Source organism: Eumetopias jubatus, unplaced genomic scaffold (assembly GCF_037043125.1).
Source record: "Eumetopias jubatus isolate StellerSeaLion01/CBP00866 unplaced genomic scaffold, mEumJub1_p1.0 scaffold_3, whole genome shotgun sequence".
In the NCBI taxonomy this organism is placed as follows: domain Eukaryota; kingdom Metazoa; phylum Chordata; class Mammalia; order Carnivora; family Otariidae; genus Eumetopias; species Eumetopias jubatus.
In genome coordinates, this window is record NW_028274809.1 from 34,421,844 (window position 1) to 34,446,405 (window position 24,562).

At 35.8% G+C, this 24,562-nt stretch overlaps 1 protein-coding gene across 1 annotated transcript in view; it reads left to right on the forward strand.

Moving 5' to 3' along the window:
• The window catches only part of CATSPERT (catsper channel auxiliary subunit tau), a 145,641-nt gene that overhangs the window by 23,207 nt on the left and 97,872 nt on the right, over positions 1-24,562 (forward strand). Inside the window, exons 2-8 of the mRNA XM_028121710.1 lie at positions 7,965-8,051; positions 10,975-11,026; positions 12,878-13,020; positions 16,206-16,328; positions 19,461-19,505; positions 20,398-20,466; positions 22,378-22,457. Of these exons, the coding sequence (XP_027977511.1) occupies positions 7,965-8,051; positions 10,975-11,026; positions 12,878-13,020; positions 16,206-16,328; positions 19,461-19,505; positions 20,398-20,466; positions 22,378-22,457 (599 nt within the window). The remainder of the gene's footprint in view (positions 1-7,964; positions 8,052-10,974; positions 11,027-12,877; positions 13,021-16,205; positions 16,329-19,460; positions 19,506-20,397; positions 20,467-22,377; positions 22,458-24,562) is intronic.

Genomic DNA, 24,562 nt, shown 5'->3' on the forward strand with positions numbered 1-24,562 from the left:
TGTTTGAAACTGTGGCTTTTTATGGAATAAATAAATAAGCCCAAAAAGAATTTTAAAAAGACAAGACAAATTTTAAAAACTTAAAAACATAAAAATAAAGATAATTTTTAAATAAAATTTATACATGTAGCTTATTTTCTGTGCCCCAGCACCACAGAGGCTGGGGCACAGAAAATAATGTTATGGGGATTCATCTTCCCAATGCAGGTCCCCCATGCCTGGGGTGACTGATATGGGATTTGCTCCTCCTCCTCTTCATGCCTGCAGTGTCCCTCCCTCCTGCAGTCAGTCTTGCTGGTCAGTTTATAGACTCTGGGTTCACTGAGGTTGTGAGCTCACTGTGAGCCAGATCCCTTACTGGTCTGGGCTTTTAAGGTGGAAGGAGAGAGAGCATTCCCACATCTCCTTGACCTTTTTAAACCTTGGATTTTTTTTTTTTTTTTTTTTTTTTTTTTGTGCCCCAGTGCAATTGGGACTGGTGTGGTCTTGTGGATCCTGGGCTTGCTGAGGTCACAAGCTTGCTGTGACAATTGGATCTGCCCATTATCATGTCCAAATACTGCTCTAGTCTAGGCTTTGTTGTCTCTCTTATATACTAGTTCCTCTTTTAAACTGCAGGTTTTTGTTTGTGCCCAAGGACAGAGGAATCTGTTTCCAGTTCCTCAGTACTATCCCTTCCCACTGCCATTCGCAGTATCCTGGGGGTGGGGGTTATCTTTGTTACCACATCTCTGTTTATATTGCTGTTCTCCCATTCATCTCTCTCTTTTTGGTTTTCAGAAGCTGTTCAGTCAGCCTTCAGTTTTTCTTCAGGAGGAATTTTTCTATTAATAGGTATAATTTGGTGTATTCTGTGGAGGAAGTGAGTTCAGGGTCTTCCTGTATCACCATCATGGACTGGAATGTCTTTTTTTTTTTTTTTTAAGATATTTATTTGAGAGAGAGAATGAGAGAGAGAGAGCATGAGAGGGGGGAGGGCCAGAGGGAGACAGCAGACTCCCCGCTGAGCAGGGAGCCCGATGCAGGACTCCATCCTGGGACTCCAGGATCATGACCTGAGCTGAAGGCAGTCACTTCACCAACTCTGCCACCCCGGTGCCCGGACTGGAATGTCTTAATTGTGTTTTATCCCCTTTTCTTGTTTAAGTTAGTGCTTTGTATATTTTATTGGGAATTGATATCCTACCAGTATTGAATCTTTCCATCTGTGAACGTGTAATATTTGCCATGCATTTAGATCTTTAATTTCACTTAGAAATGTTTTGTTGTTTTCAGTGCACAAGTCTTAATGTTTTTTTCTGTTAAGTTTATTATTTTATTATGCTTCTTTTAAATTTATTATATTTCTTCTGTTAAATTTATTCCTAAGGATTTTGTTATTTTGGTGCTATCTCAAGATATACTTGTTTTCATTGCTATTATATAGAAATACAAAATATTTTTTTGTATTTTCTTGTATCCTGATATTTCATTGAGCTTGTTTATTAGTTCTAGTAATTTCTTTTTGTGTGTGTGGATTTCTTTAGACTTTCTATATATATGGGAGTGTAATGCCTGTATATAAAGACCAGTTTTACCCCTTTCTTTCAAATGTGGATACTTTTTATTTCTTTTTCTTGTCTGACTGTTTTGGATATAACCTACAGTACAATGCTGAGTAAAAGTAGTGAGTGAACACTTGCCTTACTGATCTTAGAGGAAAAGCATTCAGTCTTTCACCATTGAGTGTGATGTTAGGTAAGTTCCTTCCTATTCCTAGTCTGTTCAGAGTTTTTATTAAGAATGAATTTTAGATTTTGTCAAATATGTTTCCTGTATCTCTTGAAACGATCATGTGATTTTTGTTGTTTTTTTGGACATTTTTATTAATATGGTTTGTTACGTTAATTGATTTTCAGATGGAAAAATCCCACTTTGTCATGGCATATGGTCCTCTTTATATGTTGCTGGATTTGGCTTACTCATTTTGTTGAGGATTTTTGCCTCTATTCATGAGGAATATTGACCTGTTGTTTTCTCATCTTGCAATATCTGTCTGGCTTTGGTATGAGCATAATTTTGACCTCATAGAATATCTTGGGGAGTGTTCCTTCGTCTTCCTCCCCACCCTCCTTTTTTTTCCCTGAAAGAGTTTGTGAAGGATTTTATAATTTCTTCTTTAAGTGTTTGGTAGAATTCACCAGTGAAAGAGTCTGGGCCTGAGTTTTTCTTTTTAGGCAGTTTTAGTTACTAATTCAATTTCTTTACTTATTATAGGTCTTTTCAGATATTCTTTCTTCTTGAGTCAGTTTTGGTAATTTGTGTCTTTCTAGGAATTTTTCCATTTCACCTAAATTGTCTAATTTGTTAGCATAAAATTTATAGTTTTAGTTTATATGCCTTATATGGCAATAAGCTTGGAGATAACAATGAATTTTAGGATTTTGAGATGGGGAGATCATCCGGATTATGAGTTGGGCCCTAAATGTAATCACAAATGCCTTTATAAGAGAGAGGTAGAGGGGTACTTGCGTGGCTCAGTCGGTTAAGCTCTGCCTTCGGCTCAGGTCATGGTCTTGGGGTCCTGGGATCGAGTCCCGCGTTGGGCTTCCTGTTCAGCAGGGAGCCTGTTTCTCCCTCTGCCCTTCCCTCTGCTCATGCTTTCTCTTTCTCGCTCTCAAATAAATAAATAAAATCTTTAAAAAAAGAGCGGTAGAGGTATGCTGTTGAGGACATATCTAGTAATGGAATTTCTGGGTCATAATTATATATACGCTCAAATTCAGTACATAATACTAAAGAGTTTTTCAAAGAAGATAGGCCAATTTATATTCTTACTGGCAGTGTATTAGAATTCTAGTTACTCCACATCCTTGCCACTTGATATTGTCAGTGTCTTTATTTTTAACTATCCGAGAAATATGTTAGTGTTATCACTTTGCGTTGTTAACTTTTTTCCCCTGATGACTAATGAGGGTGAGTTCCCTTCCAAATGCTTACTAACCATCACATAAGCTCTTTTGTGATGAAATGCCTATTGAAGTCTCTTTTTCATTTTTCTTTTGGACTGTTGGTCTTTTTCTTATTAATTTGTATAAGTTTGTATATATATTCTAGTTATAGGCTCTTTGTCACTTGTATCATACATGTTGTAAATATTTTCTTCCAAATATGTATGACATCTTTTGATAAGCAGAAGTTATTAAATTTAATGGAGTTTACTGTATCAAACTTTCTTATTTATGGTTATTGCTCTTTGTGTTCTGTTTTGGAAATATTCTCATGTATTATCTTGTTATTGTTTTTCCTTTGACACCAAGATCAACAATTCACCTGTAATTGATTTTTGTGTATATGGTGTGAGTTATAAGTCAGATTTTCTTTTTTTTTCTCTCACCTTCTTCCTTTTATTCTCTCTCTCTTTTTTTTTTTTTTGGCATGGTGATTTCTACTTGACCTACCTTAGAGTGTTTTTTCTCTACTATTCTGCAGTACCAACTTTGTCACAAGTGAAGTGCCTGTGTCAGGGTCTATTTCTAGACTCTAATCAGTTTCTTTGGTGCATTTATCTATGCTTTTGCTATGTCTTCAAACATTAAGAAATGTCCTTATTTCTTTAATTTTTTAATACCTTGTTTTTCTTCAAGATGGTCTTAGCTATTCTTGGATTTTTCCATTTCCATATTAATTTTTGGAAAATCTCATCAATTTCTGTAGGAAAACTTTTCGGGACTTTGACACTGACCTCCATGCAGTTGAAAATCCATGTATAACTTTTGATTCCCTCCAAAATTTGATACTAATGTCTACTGTTAACTGGAAGTTTTACTGATGACATAAACAGTTGATTAACACATACTTTTTATGCTATATGTATTATATACTCTATTCTTACAATAAAGTAAAGAAAGGAAAATGTTAAGAAAATCATAAGGAAATGAAAATACATTTATAGTACTGTACATATATTTATTGGAAAAAACTGCTGTATAAGTGCACCCACACAGTTCAGATTCATGTTATTTGATGGCCATCTGTGTGTGTGTGTGTGTATGTGTGTATATATATATATATGTATATATATATATAGTGAAGCAATAATATTTACATATGTAAATATGTAAGTATAATATGAACATGTATATAATAGTATTTATTTATATGTAAGTATACATACTTATTATACCTAAGTATATGTATCTCAGTATAATATACATATGTATATTAATATAATAATGTAATAAAACTATACCTTCTTTATGCTTTTACACTTATTTACTCTGTCTAGGCTTCTCTCCCTCTAGTTCTTAATTTTTTTCCTCTTCAAACTCACTTGAAGTAATCATCACCTCCTTCCCTAACACTTTGTCCCCACTCCCCTTATTTGCCACGTATTTATATGAGATACTTCGTAGGCATCCTGGATGGGGCTTGGTACTGGAATCTTATCTCTTGCTCCTCTTTTGCTCCAGGATTGTGGCCATTAATATTTGCTAAAAAGTGGACAATCAAATGAGGAACTAAGTATCAGTTTTATCTAAGGCTTTCTGGTAATGAGTCTAAACTGGGAACTATTCTGGAACCCCCTCCTCCATCTCAAATTGAAGGCAGCATGTATGAATTGGAGAAGGTAACCTGCTTCATTCTAAGCAGACTGTGCCTAGGTGGGAATATGCATGGAAACTGGCAGCTTAAAGCCTCCAGAAAGGCAGACTTAGGAAAGTGAGACAAATTATAGGCATTTAGCTGTGATTCTGTAGAAGAGGTCTCCAAATTGCTTTGACTGCACAGTCTTAACAGTAAAAAACATATGAACATCTATCACCACTGTGTATTTATTTATACATTACATAAATGTACTGTAATTTACTATATACATTTTACAATGTACAAAAAGTTAAAAATGATAAGCAGTATTTTGAAAAATGATTTCCATGTTCTTAGTGGAACAGAGCTCAATAAGCACTACTATTTTTGAAAAGCGTGATTTAATATTTGTGATGTAGTAATTTGAAGGTCTCATTCTAAGGCAAATTAATTATTTCAATATTTGGTTTTTAATGCTATTGTATTTGAAAAAGATACTTTCAAAGATTTGAAATTTCAAATGGAAGAGGTGCATCCTGGTTGTGCTTAGTAAAATCACATTTCTCATTTTTCATTTCTATTCTACTTTTCAAAGTTTTTAGTCCAGATTTTATCAGTAAAATGTCATCTTTTCTGTGTAATTAGTTCTGGCAAACTAATTGGAAGGCATTACATTTTTATATTTGAAAGGAAAAATGGTCTTCTAACCTGCTGAAACCCTTCTTTTGTGAGATTTTTAAACAGATGAGGAAATGGTTTCTAAGTTGTTAAAGTGTGATACCACAAGCTTGTAGGGTGCTCATAGCACATTTGCACACACACAATATAACACTGGATGAAAATACTTCAATACTTTTCAAAATATTAACATGAGTTCATTTCAAAAAGAGTTATTTTCACACTTATTAAAATGTCACTCCCTTACTCTGAAAAGACAGATTAAGAAATATCCATTTTAAAATATTTGCTAGTTTATATACTGTTGATAGTTATTTGTCATCCCAGAAAAGGTTAGCAAATTTGGAACATTTGTCTTTTTCTAAGACCAAAGTACATGGTATATCTTTATGTTTGCCAACTTTTGAAAAATATTTTGCCATGAAATTTTTTATCCTCAGTCCTCATCTATTTGTAAAGCACACTGAATATGCTACTTAAGGTAAGTACTTCGTTAAGAGGTCAGTCCACTTAACAAATGCAATACCCTGAACTCATGAAGGCAGTAGTACGATCTCTCTGAGTATAAAACTCACACTTTTCCTCAGAATATTTGTCTACTGCTTATAGTTAGTTGTATGTGCTTACTTTCTTATTTGTTAAAGAAAGTTGTTGGATTCTAATATTTTCTTCCACTACTTTAGGGGATAATCCCTGGGCCTTGCTATGAGTGTCCTTGTTTCCTGTGGACAGAACCACAGAGAGTAAAAAAGAGTCATTGCTCCTGAGTTAGGTGGGGGAAAGAGGATTTAAAAAATATTTTTTGGAGTTAATAATTCCAGGTACTTGTAGTTTACAGAATGAATGGGAAGATCTGACCAATCAAATAAGTTATTCTTTTTTCCCATGTAGGAAATCTGGGTTGGATAAAGAAAAAGTAAAGATAAAAGTCTCTTATTTCAGCCGTTGTTCTTCTCATAGAGAAACTGTAATTGTTTTTTTGTTTTTGTTTTTCCCACCTCTCTGTCTTCAACACCAGACTGAATTTCCTAAGGACAAGAACACTTCAAACTGGAACCAGCCCAGTGCCAGGCATATAGTTGTGCCAGCACATAGGAAATGTTAATTAATGTAAAGACACTGAGGTTTCTTTTAGGGCTAAGAAGTAGGATTATACTGGAAAAGCTAAGCGTGTAGACTAGTGGGTTTCCAAATACATCTGTAATGGGGGAGAGTAGGTCAAAAAGGTCATTGGGGAAGAAGTGCAGAACAATGTAAGTGAGTATATAGACTTTTAAAAGATGTGCCATGAGGGACTTTTACTCAGAGTGGGGCCATAAGTGACATAGTAGAATTAACTGAAATAAAAATTCTCTTCAGGTTCAGGAGAAATTCTAGGTGGTATGAGTAGGCCTTATGAGACTAGCCTTTAGAACATTTGTTCAAGATTCTAATAGAATTTAGGCAAAGAGTTGTTTTGCTCATGTTGCGGCCACTAAAGAGAACTCTGCTCAGGTAAGGAAAGGAAAGTAAAAAGGTAGTGATCTGAGGGGGGAGAAGCAGTATTTTTGCCACGTAGTTAAGGATAAATTGAGCATGAGTGTTCTAAAGGATTTTCCCCCTATTATTTTGTATTTATTAAAATGCACATTCAAAGTAGACTTCCATAGTAAGGTTATCATAACATTAGGAAGCATGAGGGTCCACACTGAATACACATATAATGTACCACAGTTTGGTGTTTTTGTGACAATATAGTAATTGTCACTCAGTTACCTTAAACTACGAATTATACAAATACATAAAAATCATACATATAAAACCCATTAAGCCAATCAGATGCAGCAATAGCAAAATGACCCAACATATGTACAACAAATTTTTTCAGTACAACTCATGTGTTTGTTATATACCTTGAAGCAAAAATTTCAACATAACTCAGGATTTATTACATATATCAAAAATTGAAAAGACACAAAACAACAGATTCCTGGGAAGTTAATGTTTATAAGTAAGGCCATGTTGATTCAAGTTAGCAAAGGTTGGGGATAAATATAATTCTTTTCAAGGTAGATTTGTAATAGGTTTTCCCTATTCCCCTCACATCTCCCCTCCATTCACCTTCCTTCTCTTTCTCTTTAAAATCTATGCAAAAATGTCTTGTAATTTTTAAAAGTTAACTATCATGTGTAGCGACCAGAGCCCTTAGGAACAAAGTTAAATACCAACCCACAAATATCTGTTAGTGAAGTGGAGGAAATGACACAACTCAAAACCAAAAGCCATTTTTCCATTGCTCCATTCCCATTTACCTGCTCTTCCAAAGTATTAAATTGCCGTTCCTTCTGTGGCTGATTAACTGAACGAATATTGGAATAACTTGCAAGCAGGATCACTGCCATCTGTGGGATATAGTTCTTGGTCCACATCAGATTAAGACTAAAATGTGGTAATGATGGTCATTTTTAGTTAGCAAGCAGAGCTCATTATTCATGGTACTATGCCCTTCTCTTCTCTCTTGATTCCCTGAATGATTTTATATTTGTTTACATTTTGCTTCTCTGCTAACTTACTGGTAACCTTATTGAGGGTAGGGATGAGATTTCTACTCATATTAATATTCCACTGCCTAGAATAATACCTTTTACTTAGTAGATACTCATCAGATATTTGTTGAAATGAACTTCTATCTATTTGTTCTTTGCCTTCTAAAGTCTAATGTTAATTTATTCACATTGTAGATGCTGAGAAAAACTCTTAAAGGGTCTGAAAGTAAAGAACTGGAAATAACACCTGAAGTGCCAACTTTGATACCATTTGGGGACGTGGTATGTGAGATTCATCCTCCACAAACCTGTACAGATTATTTCTTAATTTATGTGAAGACTAGTTAATATTTATTATTTGATAATCAAAAAGTACATATAGAAAATGGTTCTCTCTGATAACATTTATGAATTGTTCATTTTTTCATCAAGTCAGAAAAGCATTCTGTAATCACTGAAATTATGGAAAGCATCTTGATTCACAGAAAAAAAAAATGTTCTCTATATAGGGATTCCCAGACTCTAGTTACATCAGAATCGTCTGGTATACTTTTTAAAAAAACATTGATTCTCGGCCCCCACCTAAGATCTGCTAACTTAGAATCTGGGAATGGGGCCTAAGATTCAGTACTTTTATTGTGCTGGTCAGGTGATTGTATTTATTGTCAGATTTAGGAGCCTTTGAGCTATGATTGGAAAAGGTGTGGACCCCACACCTTTCCCTCAAGTCCCAGGAACAAAAGCAAACATACTCATGAATCATACATACAGACAAACACACAGGTGGGACCAAATATCTGGGCTGAGAACCAGAAAAAAATCTATTTTTTTCTTTGGGTGCTACAGAATATAGGACATGAGGATCTGTGTACATTCAGAACTATCAAATATTGTGACATTCTTTTACAGTTCTCTCTCTTCCCGAACATCATTAGAATAGTTAATGGATATGAAGTGAGAGAGTTTCTCTTGGCCTTCTTCTCTAGAGCCTATCATATACTATACATTTTCTTGATTAAAAAATATATGATTTAATACCATGATTTTTGGGGGGGGAAAAGTAAAATTGTATTAATGTATACATTTTGTTTTTACAAAACGAGCACAGTGTGCATTTATCCACATAACTTTATAGTGCTTTCGTATATCACAGTCAAAGTCACTGTTCGAATCTACTTAGAAAAAGATTACTTGAAATCACTTTTGGCTGTAAGCTATCATGCGTGCCATTATGTTGACGTACTGATTTCTGTAACCCATACTCTTGAGTGTGACATCTACAGTCCTTCAAAATTGATACTTTAATTTCATTCACACTTCCTAACTTCGTAGTTTGTATTTTCCTTAGTTGAATTACATATTGCTAGATATTAATAACCTTCTTTTAAAAGTCCGCTGGAAGTTTTTGACAAGTGTTTGGCATGTGATAGCTCCTCTCAGTGTATGATTTGTCATGTGACTTTCTCTCTGAAAGTTCTGTGATTTATTCTGAGGTATTTGGCAAGGCTTGTCCAAGTGTCTGCAATGAGAGCTACATCACAACCCACTATTCCTCTTTCTGATAGACCCCTTTTTCAGAAAAAATGCATAAAAGCCTGTCTTAAAATCGGACACCTAAAGTGCTTTTGCGAACACCTTTGAGTTGCTTTCCTGTTTTACATGCATGTTGGCGGGTTGGTGAAGTTGTTGACATGGTTATAGTGTTGGGCCACAGATGGGTCTCAGAATTTGTGGCAACATTTTTCATCTATAGCCTGTGAGTGGTCATCATTATGTTTTTAAGTGTTAAAAAGTTTTCTCCATTTGAAAAACCATGAGAGACTCAACTCTAGGAAACAAACTGAGGGTTGCTGGAGGGGAGGTGGGTGGGAGATGGGGTAACTGGGTGATGGACATTAAGGAGGGCACATCATGTGATGGGCACTAGGTGTTATAGGCAACTGATGAATCACTGACCTCTACCTCTGGAACTAATGATGTACTTATTATATGTTGGCTAATTGAGTTTAAATAAAAATATATTTGAATAGAAATTTTTCTTTTTTATTTTATATGGATCTATGATATAAAAGTATAAAGAGCTATCGAAAGATGAGGAAAGTTAGGGTAGTTGCCCATGGCTTCATGTTAAATACTTGGCAGGCAGGCAATGATTTATGACAGAATGTTAATGTATAGCATTATGCAATACAAAATTGTAGTCATACTGCCCTGTTTTACCCTCTTCATGTATAACTCCAATTTTAAGAAATAAAAATGATTCATGGAATCACCTATGGCAGTACCATTTAAAATCCTGCCTAGATCATGTAATATGCCTTACACCCCTTTGCATTTGAAAACTTAGAACCTTTCCTTATAACATTTCATATCAAAATTTCCTTAAGAAGTAGACCACAGTACTTTCTTCGTAGGATTTCATCATTCACATGACATAGTCTTTTGCTTAAATACTGGATGCTAATTTCTTTTTCTGTATTATTTTAAAACTAAATCTTTAAAATTATTTACATACATTTAAAAATACTATTGGGTCATTTATTTTGTTTTACAGTGTTTAACATAATATTGCTATTGTTTTTACTTGGTTTTTAAGACCAAACATGGCTAAATATATTTGGCTGATAATGCAAATCAGTATTCAAATATTCCCGTATTCATTTTTTATTTGATTTTATGCTTAAACAGGAGATATAATTTTCTTTAACATTTAGAAATACTTTGTACAGAGAGAAGGAATATTTCACAGTCCTTGGGATGTTGTAGTGGATGAATGATTGTTGAATGAATAGAGTGGTTTTAGGATACTGGATAAAAAAGCTCATCTGAGGCAAGGCGTATTTTTTATTATTATATACAGGATGCTACACTTCGTCAGTTCTCACCTAATATAAAATAACAATGATTCAAAGAGTGATGGTTAGATTTAAGTAAGTGCTTTTTTCTTTCTTCTTCTTCTTCTTTTTTTGCTTTCTATTCTTGTTCGTTTTAGTTTTACTTTGAATAAATCCTGCCTATTTTTCTTCTGTATTTTGTTTTCTGGTGTTTTCCCTTAACTAGATATTTCTAATGAGAAACAATATTTTTAATAAGAGAAATTAGCAAAGTGGAGCTTTTAAAAATATATAGTTTGGTATAGAATAAAATGGAAGGAAAATTAACTTTTAAAAACTCATTTGCTGTGTTTTTATTTTGATTGTTTTAGGTTGGCTGCCTTGCTGTTCATATAAAGAACTGCAGACATTTCACGCCTAGGAGTATCCTTTCTTTTGATTTAAGTACCATATCATGATCCTATATGTCTGTTTCAGTTACATATTGCTGCCTTAAAACACTCCATGACTTAGTGGCTTAAAACCTTCACCATTTTATTATCAATCACTGTGTGTATTCACTAGGCGCCCTTGTCCCCATGATCACAGCAAGCTGTGCGGTCAGCTGGCAGTTTAAAAGGGCTAGAAATTAAGGTGTCTGGTGTTTTAGTGAGGATGCCTGGAAGACTGGACTTAGCTGGGAAGCTGAAATGGTTAGACCTTTCTCTCTTTCCATAGAGTCCCAAGGTCTTGTTTTTCCATCATATTTTTTTCTGCATTAATTTTGGTCTTTTAAAAATTTACATTAAAATATTATTTTTATTACTAAAGTTTTGGGTGTCCCCTTAAATTTTGGACCATAGCTGGTGCCTCTCTTACCCTGTCCTAGACCCAGCCCTGGTCATGTCCAGTGTATATTAAAGTAGTCACAGGGCCAGGCCAGATTCAAGAGCAGAGGAAAATAAACTCCATCTTTTTATGTGCAAAGTGATGAAAGTTTTTCACCCATCCATAATCCACCTCAATCGCTATATGAGTTAAAGGAAAAATATATATCTTACCAAAAAAAGGAAAAAATACATATCTTAGATGATAATACTAATTATTTCTAAGTAATAATTGTACTATCTTAAACATTGTTTGAAGGATTTATTTATCTTGGTGCCTTTAAATAAACTGATTGCTCATCATCAGATTTTTCATGGCATAAAACCAGTTTCATTATGAAGACTTGGTGTTTCTTTTTTATATAAAGTGAATTATTTTTTTTAAAGATTTTATTTATTTTTACGAGAGAGAGAGCACGAGTGGGGACGGTAGAGGCAGAGGAAGAAGCAGGCTCTCTGCTGAGCAGGGAGCCCGATGCGGGACTCCATCCCGGGACCCTGGGATCATGACGTGAGCCGAAGGCAGGTGCTTAATTGACGGAGCCAGCCAGATGCTCCTATAAAGTAAATTATTGAAGAGAATTCTGCATAAAGAGATTTTTGAAGATAATTAGTTAAATCATAAAAACAAAGTTTTATTTTTATTTTATTTTAATGTTATCTTAGTCACCATACAATACATCACTAATTTTTGATATAGTGATCCATGAACACAATTGTTTTAATGCATAGAGCGCTACGAAAGATAAAAATACAGTATAGTGTACTGAAGTATATAGTGAAATGAATAAGAGAAAACTGCTTTAAATTTTGCTGTCTTAATGTTAAAAATAACTCATGACTTTTGAATTTTTGCATTTCTACATAATTATGCTTAGAAAAGTTTTTAGCTATATATTGCAAATATTTAGTCACCTTAAAAATAATATGTAGAGGGGCTCTTGGGTGGCTCAGTTGGTTAAGCATCTGAGTCTTGATTTCGGCTCAGGTCATGATCTCAGGGTCACTCACACTGGGGTTGGAGCCTGCTCAAGATTCTCCTCCCTCCCCTCCCCCCTCCCCACCACCCCACCGCTAGCACTCTCTCACTCTCTCTCTCTCAAAAAAAAAAAAAAAGAAAATATAAAGAAACATTTGCAAAAGATTGTAATGGAAATATGAGGATGGAAATACGAGAAGTGATCTAAAGAATAATCAACATCCCTTTTCCTACTTACGTTGTGCCTACCATCGATGGGCAAAAATACTATTTTAAAAGACTTTTAAAGTCATTAAATATGCTCTACAATTACCTTCTTTATTTGTTTGATTCTTAGGTTTTACCTGAATTGCTTAGTGGATTAATTTTGTAATGTGTTACTGTACAATTACAACAAAATTTGTTTCCTCAATATCTGTGTATTTTCAGTCAGTTTACATTACAGTAACTTGTTCATTCGCATCTCTATAAACAACATTGTGAAATGTACAAAAATGTGTAGCTTGCTATCCCGAAATGATGAAAAGAACACTACAATTAATTTTGACGACATAAAGTACTTTTCTGTACAGGTAATGTTAAAGTTCTCTTCTGGATATAAGAATGCATTTTTATAGTTTCAAATTACACTAATTATATCCCTTTTTAGGGATAGGAGAGAAACAAATGCAGTGCCCCTTTCTTTGATATTTTACAGTATTTTACTTCTGTACTATGGGCTATATATATATTTTTTAATAACTTACTAGAAAATGCATAATCTTCACGATCTTCTTCCCTAGGAACTTACTGTCTGTGGTTCTGCATGTTCGTCACATGCATTGTTCTCTGTCTTGCTCTCCTCCTCTCTATCCGCCCCCCCCCCGCCCCCCTGCCCCTTCTTAGCTTGTGCTGCTGTAACGAATGACCATAGGTGGGGTGGCTGAAACAGCAGACATTCATTCCTCAGCTTTCTGGAAGCTAGGAAGTTTCGGGATTCTGGCAGATCCGGTGTCTGGTGAGAGCCTGTGCTCTGATTTCCTGATGGTCATCTTTTCATCGTATAGTGACAGGGCGGAGAGCAAAGAGATCCTCTTTCTTGGGTCTCTTCTAGTAAGGGCACTAATCCAACTCATGAGGACTCTACCCTTATGACCTAACTCCCTCCCTAACCCCACACCTACACATACCATCACATTGGGGATTTAGGCTTCAACATACCAATTTTGAGGGGATGCAAAGGTTCAGAGCGTACCCTTTCTCTTTTTTTCATTTCCTCCTCACTTCCCTCCTTTCTTCTTATATAAACTCTAATATTTTTGCATGGATTAACTGATTTACTCTTTATAACAACCCCCCAAAATATATATATTCTCTTACTATAATCCTCATTTTGCAAATGAGGAAACAGGTACTGTTAGGTATAAGAACTTTCTTAAGGTCCTAGAACTAGTAAGTGGTGGAGCTGGGAATGGAGTCAGTCTGGCTTCAGACTACACTTTATTAAGCTTCCTCTCACACCAGAGCTTCCTATGCTGAGTTTGCATCTCTTTATAGCTAAGCTTCTTAGAATCTTAAATGTATCTCAGAGTTTTCTTTAAGTGAGCAACACTATTTCATGTAGCTGTAGGATTCATTGATTAGCCCAGTTGTTAGTCCTAAGAGTTTTATTATATTGGTTAAAATTCAGTGAAATCCTAAAACATTTCCTCAATGCTCTATATTTTTTAACCTTCCATTTTAATCTTCAGAACTTAATTTTGCTTAAGTTTTGAGTACTGAAAATAGTTCTTTAAGCGTAGTTTAAAAAAAAACACAAAAGACAGGCATAGTTTGGCTAAAGGCAATCTGTACTATTTGTTTTACTTTGCAAATAGTTTTCCTGAGCTTGCCAAATTTTTAAGAATTTTGTGGGTGTATGTCCATTTAAATAAAACTTGAAATTAATACTGGAAAATAATATAAGTTAATAGGGTGCTTATCTTTATTAGCATAATCAAAATCTTATTTTAAGAGGAGCTGTTTGAGCATGTTAGGAGGAGAATTGTAATGGAGCTCTAGTGGAAAGTTTGGGGATGAAGCAGTAATAACTACACAGAAAACCGCACAAGGAGACAAACATAAAGCAAAACACATATTAGCTCTAAGGGAAATTAAGAGGTAATAGAAGAATGGGGTGCCTGGGTGGCTCGTTAAGTCGTTAAGCATCTGCCTTCAGCTCAGGTCTTGATCCCAGGGTCCTGGGTTCGAGCTCCACATGGGGCTCCCTGCTCGGTGGGAGGCCTGCTTCTCCCTCTCCGATTCCCCCTGCTTGTGTTCCCTCTCTCACTGTGTCTCTCTCTGTCAAATAAATAAATAAAATCTTTAAAAAAATTTTAAAAAAGAGGTAATAGAAGAAAATGTAGTCATAATTGTATTGTTAAACTCTGCAAAATAGCTGCATATACACAGTAATGCTAAGTGTTGGTCTAATTAAAAAGTATGATCTATATATAATATGTTGGAGGAATGTGAAAGGAAGAGAATGTGAAAATTGTGGGGGAGGGTGTTGAGAGTTAATATTTTTCTTCCACAATAAGCAGTTAATTGATAGTATCTAAAACTAAAATATCACTTAATAACAATATAAGCATGTTACTTAGAAACATGATTTCATGGCAAAAACCAGACAAATCACTTTAAAAGCTTGAAAGGTGATTTCTGAGGAGTGGAGATTAGGGGCTGGCTAAGGTGGTGTTGTAAAATCCTACCCAGGACTTACTTTATAGAGGTATGACTGAATGATGACACAGAGAAGCTGATGCCATAGAAAGAAGGGAAGAAAGGGACCCACCACACTACATAGGGCTGCAGGGGAAGCATGCGGGTGATCAGGAGACAGAAGACGGAAAAGAGAGAGCCTAGGCTAAAGCCCTTATTGGGGTTTTCTTGAGAAAGCAATGCAGAACAGAGTCAAAAATTTAGGATTGGCTAGTTTGAATAATTCCCTGCAGTCTTTAGGCTGTAGGGTCATCCCTTGTTGCTTGGTTCCTGGTCTCGGGATGATTTAGGGCCAGGGAAATACTGGCTCCATGTGAGAGTTAGACAAGGGAGTGGTTAGGGCTGTAATTTTGGGATTAGTTTGCATATGAAAGAAGTGCTTCCATCTCATTAAACCCTTGCTGTCTCTAGGAGCTGACTAGCCCAGGGAGAGAAAGTGTCTCTGGCCAGGCTTTTTAAGATGTCAAAACATCATAAAATTCAGAAAAGAAGATTAAACATGGGAGAAAAAGTTGTTTTTCTTTGCTTTAACCATTGTAGAGCTGTTTGATTTTCAAACTGTGTATTTACATAACTAGGATAAAATAAAATACATTTTATACCTTGGGATACTTTTATCAATAAGTTATTGAACAAAGACTGAGAAGGATGTTGGATGTCTTTTGACATTGACTATTTGTATTGCCTAGATTATCTGGGCTAGATATTGGATTACCTTTTATAATACAGTTTCAGTAGAGTGTTGAGGCTAAACTTTTGTGTAGAGTTAGAGAATGTAGGCAGTGCATGTTTCAGAAGACTGTAATTGATGTTACACATAAACAAGATCCTGATTTTTGTTGACATTAGTGTATATGCGACCATGCAATTGAAAAGTTATAAGGCTAATAACATGTGAAAACTAACCATTGAGCATGTATATAACAAAATCTAGTTTATGGATATACTTATTCAGAAATTATATCTGAAATTCAGACTGAAAATGTGATCATTCTTTCCACATGTATTTTGTATCAAGGTTCCCAGGCGTCAAGATGATGAGCGGAATAATATTTACTTGGAACTAATGCAATATAAAAATACAGAAAAATATCCTCTCTTTTTAGGGAGTGTTCAGGTACACCTTTATGATGTAATTCAGGTAAGTATCAAGGTTATTTTTTTCACTGTGGTATCACATTGTCCAGTTGGTATTTGTAATTATCTGTATCTGTATCTGACAGACTCCTTTTGGTTTATTATCTACCTTCAAACTTATATGCTTAGGAAACAATGTCTCCCTCTGGCTATATTAAAAAAAAAAAGAGTTGACTTGGAACAGCCTAATATTTTAAAAAAATTGATTGTGTGGAAAGGCAACCTAGAGGACTAATAAGCATGTTTTATTATGTTTTCTGGATTGTTTTTAAACAGGACTCAGACCACAAACTCTCTTAGTTGACAGCCCAAATTTGAGTTCTTTTCTCCTTAGCTGGGCTGCTTGCAGTCTATCGGGGACCTGAGTTGTTTGGGGTCAGCCAGAGTTGGGGGCAGGGTTTGTACACACATTTTGTCGTTCCTTCTCTCTTGCTTTCTCCTATCTAGGATTACCCTCTCCCTTTCCAGCAGCCATACTGCCCTGGACTCAAAGGAAGAGAACTAACTGATTAGTGAACAAATATAAACCATCTGAAGGATTTTCAGGGATATTTGTTAGGAGGCAAAGCAAGGGAGCCTTCGAAGACTAATGGAGTTACATCAAAGGACATAGGAGCCAGATTGCAGGGGCTCCTGTTGGCCAATTTCAGGATAATTTAAATATCAAAAACATCATTACAAATTCTGAATAAAGAAAAATCCATAAATCTTGGTGATCTTAAGAAAAAGGACAGGGGAAGAAAAATGGAATTTAAAAACTTTTAAACAGAAGAATGTGTAGAAAGAATGGTAGAATTACAGATTGACCATTTTTGCAATTCTTTATAGTGAATGATGATTAGTTCAATCAAGACTTAAAATTCTATTTAAAATATTAGGAAATATTAGGTAAAAGGTTATTGGGGAGCAAGATATTTTCACACCACTGTAACAGTCTACAGGTTAATTGTTGCAAAGGGGGAAATGTGCCTCTACAGTAGAGAGACATTTTGGTTACTCCTTCAACCAAGAGCTTGAACTTAGCATAAGTAATTGTGGACAACTTAACATCATATGCTTTCTATGGCAGTACAATATGAAGTATACAGCATTACCTGTGAATCGTTCTCATCAAAAATGTTTACCCCAAATCTAATCAAGCCGAGTCTAGATCTTTTAGTTTATAGGAATTTAGGGGATAGGGAAAAACTTAATACCATGATGATACATGACAAATACATAATGTGGAACATACCAGCTTAGATTCTTTAAAAAGTTAAGGTCAGGGGCGCCTGGGTGGCTCAGTCATTTAATTGTCTGACTTTTGATTTCGGCTCAGATCATGATCTCAGGGTCATGGGATCAAGCCCCAAGTTGGGCTCTGTGCTCAGCAGGAAGTCTCCTTGAGATTCTCCTTCTCCCTGCTTGCATGCTCACTTGCCCTCTCTAAAATAAATAAATAAAACTTTAAATTTGTAGATGGCTATTTGGATCGTTTTCTGTTTTTTTACTATTCTCGTTGTTGCAGTGAATTTTCTTGAACCTACCTTACAGTGCATTTCTGCAAAAAGTGTCTACATTATGAATTCCTCTCTATGAGTCTTTGATGAATTGCTACATCATATGGTAAAAAGACCATTATTATTTAATGGACAGAGTCGTCAGGGAAAGCAATTTTGGTTATTTATGGATTTCCCCAAAAAGTCTTAGGATTTTAGCTGTGATGTGTTCAAGATATGCTGTCTGTGTGTAATATCTGTCAGCATCCTTCTGTAGGCTCTTCTACCTTAAGAATTCTGTCATTTTACTTATTAGAATTCCTCAGTTACCCTCTTTTGGTCAAAACTCAGATCCCAGAAGTACAAAGCTAACCATAAGGAGTTTGGTGTTTTTTGGAGTTTTTGTTTTTGTTTTAGTTTTGATGCAGTTTCATTAGCTGGATGTTACATTGGAGAGATGACTGTATAATAATATCTAAACATCTGGACATCAGACAATAGAGGAAAACAACTATGAGACAATCACAAATATAATTTTTTTTTAAGATTTTGTCAGAGAGAGTGTGCGCAAACAAGCGGGGGAGTGGCAGGCAGAGGGAGAAGCAGGCTCCCCGCCGATCAGGGAGCCCAATGCGGGGCTAGATCCCAGGACCCTGGGATCGTGACCTGAGCTAAAGGCAGATGCTTAACAGACTGAGCCACCCAGGTGCCCCAATAACAAATTTTTTGAATCCACTTTGTATCCACTCTATTTAGGCCTAACGGAGAATAGGTCCCATGGATAAATTTGGCCCACTATAAACAGGCACGTGGCCTTTAAACAACAACAACAACAACAATTTCTTTTGAGATAATTGTAGATTCACATGCACTTGAAAGAAATAATACAGAAAGATCCTTTGTATCCTTTACTCAGTTTCTGCTGATGGTAACATCTTTCAAAACTACCGTACTGTATTGCAACCAATATATTGCAACCAATATACCAAACGTGCCACCTCCACTAGGATTTCTCATGTTGTTGCCTTTTATAGCTACATCTCCTTCCCTCCTGCCTCTGCCCCCTCCTTAACCCTTGGCAACCACTAATCTGTTCTTCCTTTCTGTAATTCTCTCATTTCCAGGATATCATATAAATGGAATCACGTAGTATGTAATCTTTTAGTGTTGGGTTTTTTTCACTCAGCCTGATTCTCCAGGATGGTGGATGATTTGGGAGGACTGGTCGCACAGCAGAGATGCCCAGAGGTGGTGACCAAGGAAGGATACCCAGGGTTTACCTGGTTAGGAAGATCCCAGTGGTCCCCAAAGATGAGAGAGGCCCTCGGTTCTCCCACGAGTCAGCTACTCATGCACATTTATGTTAAACCCCACAAAGGGAGTACAGCTGGGGCAGTTCCTTTAACACTTGGAGAAAGGGCAACTACAACTAGCAGGAACATTTTTGTCTAAAACGTAAATATTAACATTTGTTTTTGGTACAGCCTAGAATTTTTCTTTTCTTCCAAATGTTTGGTATAGTTGTATTTTAGCTATCAAGTTAACGTGTGCATTAAAAATCATTACCTGATTTTTCAAAATTTATGAAATGGTTTAGATTATATACAGATGACTACATGAGTGACTCTGTATTTGAGAATTTTATTACTTTTTTCCAGAAAGGGTGCTTTATTGAAGAATTTGAAATGTTGAATAAAAGCACGGTAAGAACTTTACTGAAATTTCCAAAGTTTTGTGCATACATTTAACTTTGCATATAACTTTACTCTGATATTGTTTTAATATCTGATAGTGTTTTTATTCTGTTACCCTACCAGTCACTGTTCAAATTAAAGGAAATGTATTAAACAGAACAATATTTGCTCACAAAATCTTCATCTGCACCTTTTTTTTTTTTTTAAATGCTGCTACCTTACTGCTAAACAATGACCAGGAAAATTGAAATCATTGACTAAGAGAGGAAAAATGCCCTCGTGGCTGCTTTGTGCAGCTTTAATTGAGGAAGTATTTTTCTCTTGGAGGAGATTCTAAAGAGTTGTTTACAGTTCTCACTTAAATTTCTTTTTAAATACTTAAAATTATTATTTTGATTAATTGATCTCTTCAGAGAGACCTCTGCCGCCAATAGCCAGAACAGAGACAAGGAACTTTATAAAAAAAAGAGAGAATGATGGACGTTTGAGGTCATAGCCTCTGACACCCTCCTTCATTTCTCATTTGAGCAAGCTGGGGTTCAGAGAGATGAAATCGCTTATCTGAATAAAAATTTTATCTGAAAATGGAAGTGGAGGTAGGGGAAGTGTGAGTAAATACTTTAAAAACGCATGTATACACATATACACACACATATGTATGTGTATCTCAGGGTAATCCTATTTATTATAAATTGATATTTTCTATATTATATATCCTTTAACAAAGTTTTTAACATTTCAGGAACTCCATATAACAGTTCCTTGTGTGAATTTTTTTTTAATCAGGAGATTCACGCTTTGGTTTTTCTAACACAGATGTGTGAAATAAAAATATTACTTGCTATCCCTTTTTCATTAAAATATCTTTCTGATCAAACAATAAAACTTGCTGTGTGTTTAGCTTATCTGCAAGGTGGAGGTGGAATTTATGTTCTCCTACGGGAACTTTGGTTACGGATTTTCACATCAGGTTAGTTCTTCTCTTTTAAAAATTATTCTACAACTCTTCAGTCAAATCTCTTCTGAGCCTCTATGCTTTCCAGTTTGATAAAAATTTTAAAATATGTATTTTTTAAAAAATATTTTTAAGAGTGCTGTTTTTCTCCATTCTAAGGAAAAATGAAACTACCATTTTTATTTGCATATACATTTAAAAATAATCCTTTATTCAAAATGCCTTTATCAGAAAACTTGCTTTTGTGTGTCTGTGTTTTCATGTGGTTGAAAACAAAATTATTTTAAGTATATAATATAAGGAGTGTGGATTTTTAGATCTAAAAATGCTTATTGGAAATGGAGTCATCGATTATATTCACATTCCATTTTTTACTCTGATAACATATGCTCCTTACCCCTGTGGTTATTTTGATGTCTGGTGTTATGTGAGCCCTCCTTGATTTATCAAGAGTTCAAAGAAGTTATCTTCCTAGGTTTGTCCTGCCCCTTTAAATTCATTACATATATCCATGTTCCAGTGAAAATTTTTGTATATTAACCTGTGTCCTGTCCTTTTATTATGTCCTTAGGCCAGATTCCTAGAATGGAAATTATTGTCCAAAAACAATGACTTTGTCAAAGAATTGCTTTAGAAATGTACCAACATATATTCTCTCTAAGTGTTTGAAAGAGCTCTTCATACCCGTGGGTATTTTCACCCCCCGGGGGCATTTATAAATTCAGTCCCATCAGTGCTGCTGTTATATAGGGAATATGACCCCTATACTTGGCATAGAAGCTTTCATTTCCATTTTTTGCTAATTTTTATAGCCTTGGTTGTTTTTTTAATTAGGAATTCAGAGTGGGTACATTACTTTTATTAAATAAACCTACCATTATGTTGATTATGTTGACTGAACAGCCCCTGGTAAAATGTTGTTCTAAAATTTTGCCTATGGTATATCATAATGATTTTTAATGCATTTTGAATCAAGTAAATAACACAGAAGAAAGCCACGAGGCACAATCTTTTTCCATCTTTTTTCCTTCTTTGCTTTGATTTTTCTTTCTTTTCCTTCTGCCTCTTTTTTTTGTTTGTTTTAAAGATTTTATTTATTTGAGAGAGCAAGAATGAGAGAGAGAGAGCACATGAGAGGGGGAAGGGTCAGAGGGAGAGCAAGGAGCCCGATGTGGGACTCGATCCCGGGACTCCAGGATCATGACCTGAGCCAAAGGCAGTCACTTAACTGACTGAGCCACCCAGGCACCGTCCTTCTGCCTCTTTTATTCATAATCTTATGAACTGGGCCTTATGGGACTTGAAACTGTTGAGTCCCTTTCCTGACATAGTTTATAAGCACCAACTTGAGAGGTAGGTTTTGTGTCTGAATATAAGTAAAACATGTAATAATGACATTCTTATGGGGATATCTCCTTTTCAGATAAACTAGGCAAGTATTGTTTTATGTAGGTAGAGTCTACCAAAAACAAGGAACTGAGATATTGTGTGGAAAAGAGTGGGAAATATAATAAAAGTTCTTGATTTTGTCTATGAACTTTTCGGTAATATAGTCCCCGTCTCACCTGTCTTGATAATGTAAAAAGGATACTATGCTGGGGGTGCAGATAAAGCTGCATTCAAATCCTGGCTCTGATGTCTTTTGGGTAACCTTGAACAAATTACCGATCCTCGGCATTTTCTGTAAAATGGCCACAGTTATCTACATCAATAGGATTATTGAGAGGATTAAAAATAATCTTACAGAGATAAAGGTTCCGGGCAGATATCTAGGGCTCAAAAAATGTTAGTTCTTTCTTCCTCTCTTAATTCCATTTCTTTTTATATGCATTTAAGGCCTATTCTGTAGTCCTGAAGCATAGTAGTATTAGAATGAACTATAATTGTAACTAAGCAGTGTTAAAATATACTTACCATTTTCTTCAGTTAAAACCTCTTCAGAAAATTATTGAGCCATCCATGTTTATGAATATTGCACCACCTCCAGAAAGAATAGATCCTGTGACGTAAGTGTTTGAAGTCTTATTTGCACAATCAGAATATGTGACATTTAAAACATTTAATCCATTTGAGGGACCATTTTGGTTGTCTTAAGACATAGCCAGAATGGGCTAGACTCTAAGGGAAAGAGAGCAGTGAATTGTTTTGCTTAATAAGGTGAGAGAAATTGGGGGTTTCTGGGGATAGCCCTGGCGAGAGGAGGTGAGGAGGCCTAGAGAGAAGATAAAGGAGAGAGGAGAGTGCCGGCTTCATGGCTGAAGAAGGGAAGGCAGGGTTAAGCTGATAAGGAAAGTTGGCCAGTGAGATACCCCTTTCTAGAAAGAGGTGAGGGACTTTTAAGATCAAAGTGTCTAATAGTTGGCCGTTTTCTTCCACAGTATAGTAGTGTTACCTCTATCCCACACATTCTGTTATTTCCAAATCTTCAGCAAAAAGTCTGTTTCATAAATGGCATTAGCAAACCAAAAGTAACTTAAAATATACCAACCAGTCTTAAAATTTCAACAGTAAAAATAGATTAAAGAGAAATGAGCACCTGAGATGGAAATGTAATCTCTAGTGCTGTCCCAGAATAAGAAATGGAGAAATTGGGATTGAGGGAATTAGGTATAGGATGGGAATTTATGTTCTGAAGCTCTTATTGTCCTATAGTCTCACCAATACTGGGTATTATCATTAAAAATAAATTTTGTCCACTTGATATTGGTCATTTGTTGAAATAGTAAAGTTTGAATGTTTTATGTTTATCAATCATTATTTCTTTATTCACTAATTGATTCAATAAACATTCATTGAATGTGTCTGCTATACCTCCAAGCTATTGCAAATACTAAAATAAATGAGGCCTGGTCCCTGCCCTCTGGTAGCTCATGGTTTAGTGTGCAAAGGTAACTTGCGAAAAGAAATGATTATAATACAAATGAGATAAAAACCTTCCTAGAGGTAAACGTAAGGAACTGTAGCACATAGGGTGTGGGATAATGGTGGGAGGAACATAAAGTTGGGTCACAGCAAATTTATTGATACGGGCTCACTAAGCAGAGATTCTGCATTTAATTTTGCAGATTAGGGGGTTAGAAAAGACGTGATTTGGTTGTTTGGTTGCAGAAACATGAACCAAAAGATGCCCACTTGGGTGGATTGGAAGTGCCAGACCTGCCTTGGTTTAATGTAGAAGGAAGGTGTTCAAAGGGTTAGAGAGATGGTGATGTTGGTCTGGATTTGTTTTTAAGACCTACTCACTCACCCTGGGAGTTTGCACCTTTTCACCATTTACACCTTTCACCATTACTGTGAGAAGTAAATGTGTGAGGGGAGCCCCACCCTTGAAGAGCTCTGTGATTGTTCTTCTCTATTAGGCAGACCTTACAGTGGGAACTGCAGTCACTGAACTGGGAAACCTAAATGCAATGGGAGTGTGGCATCCTGAAGTGGCAGAGCCCAGTGATGGCGCCACCACCTAAGGCAAGATGGCCGTGGTCACTGTAGCGGACAGTAGAATAGTTTGACTCACGAAGACCTATAGCATTGGCTAGTTGATCATGATGTTCCTAGAAATATATAAGAAGCCTCATCAATTCTTACTTAATCTGTATAAGCAGAAAAGTTCTAGGTGATAAAAACAGAGTCATAGCTCCTCAGTCAATTCCCAGATTTGAGCCAGTTTGCAGACCCAAAAGCCTTCGAATGAAGGGGAGGCTTGGTCCCCTTAAGGAGAGACGCTAGTATGCTGTCAAAAATTTCTAAGGTTAATCTTTCTCCCAGCTTTCCCAAAAGGGAAGGAGAGCCTTTTACCAGGGTAATTATGCATTAGGGAAAAGGAAATAACCAGACCTTTCAGAGACTACTGGACACTCGCTCTAAACTGACACTAGTTCCAGAAGATCCAAACGTCACTGTTGTCCACCAGTCAGACTAGGGACTTATGGAGGACAGGTGATCAATGGAGTTTTAAACCCATCCTGTGATTATTTCCCCAGTTCCAGATTGCATATTTGGAATCAACACACTTAGCAGTAGATGAATCCCTACATTGGTTCCCTGACCTGTGGACCAAGGGATATTCTGGTGGGAAAGGCCAAATGGAAACCACTAGAGAGCTACCTCCACC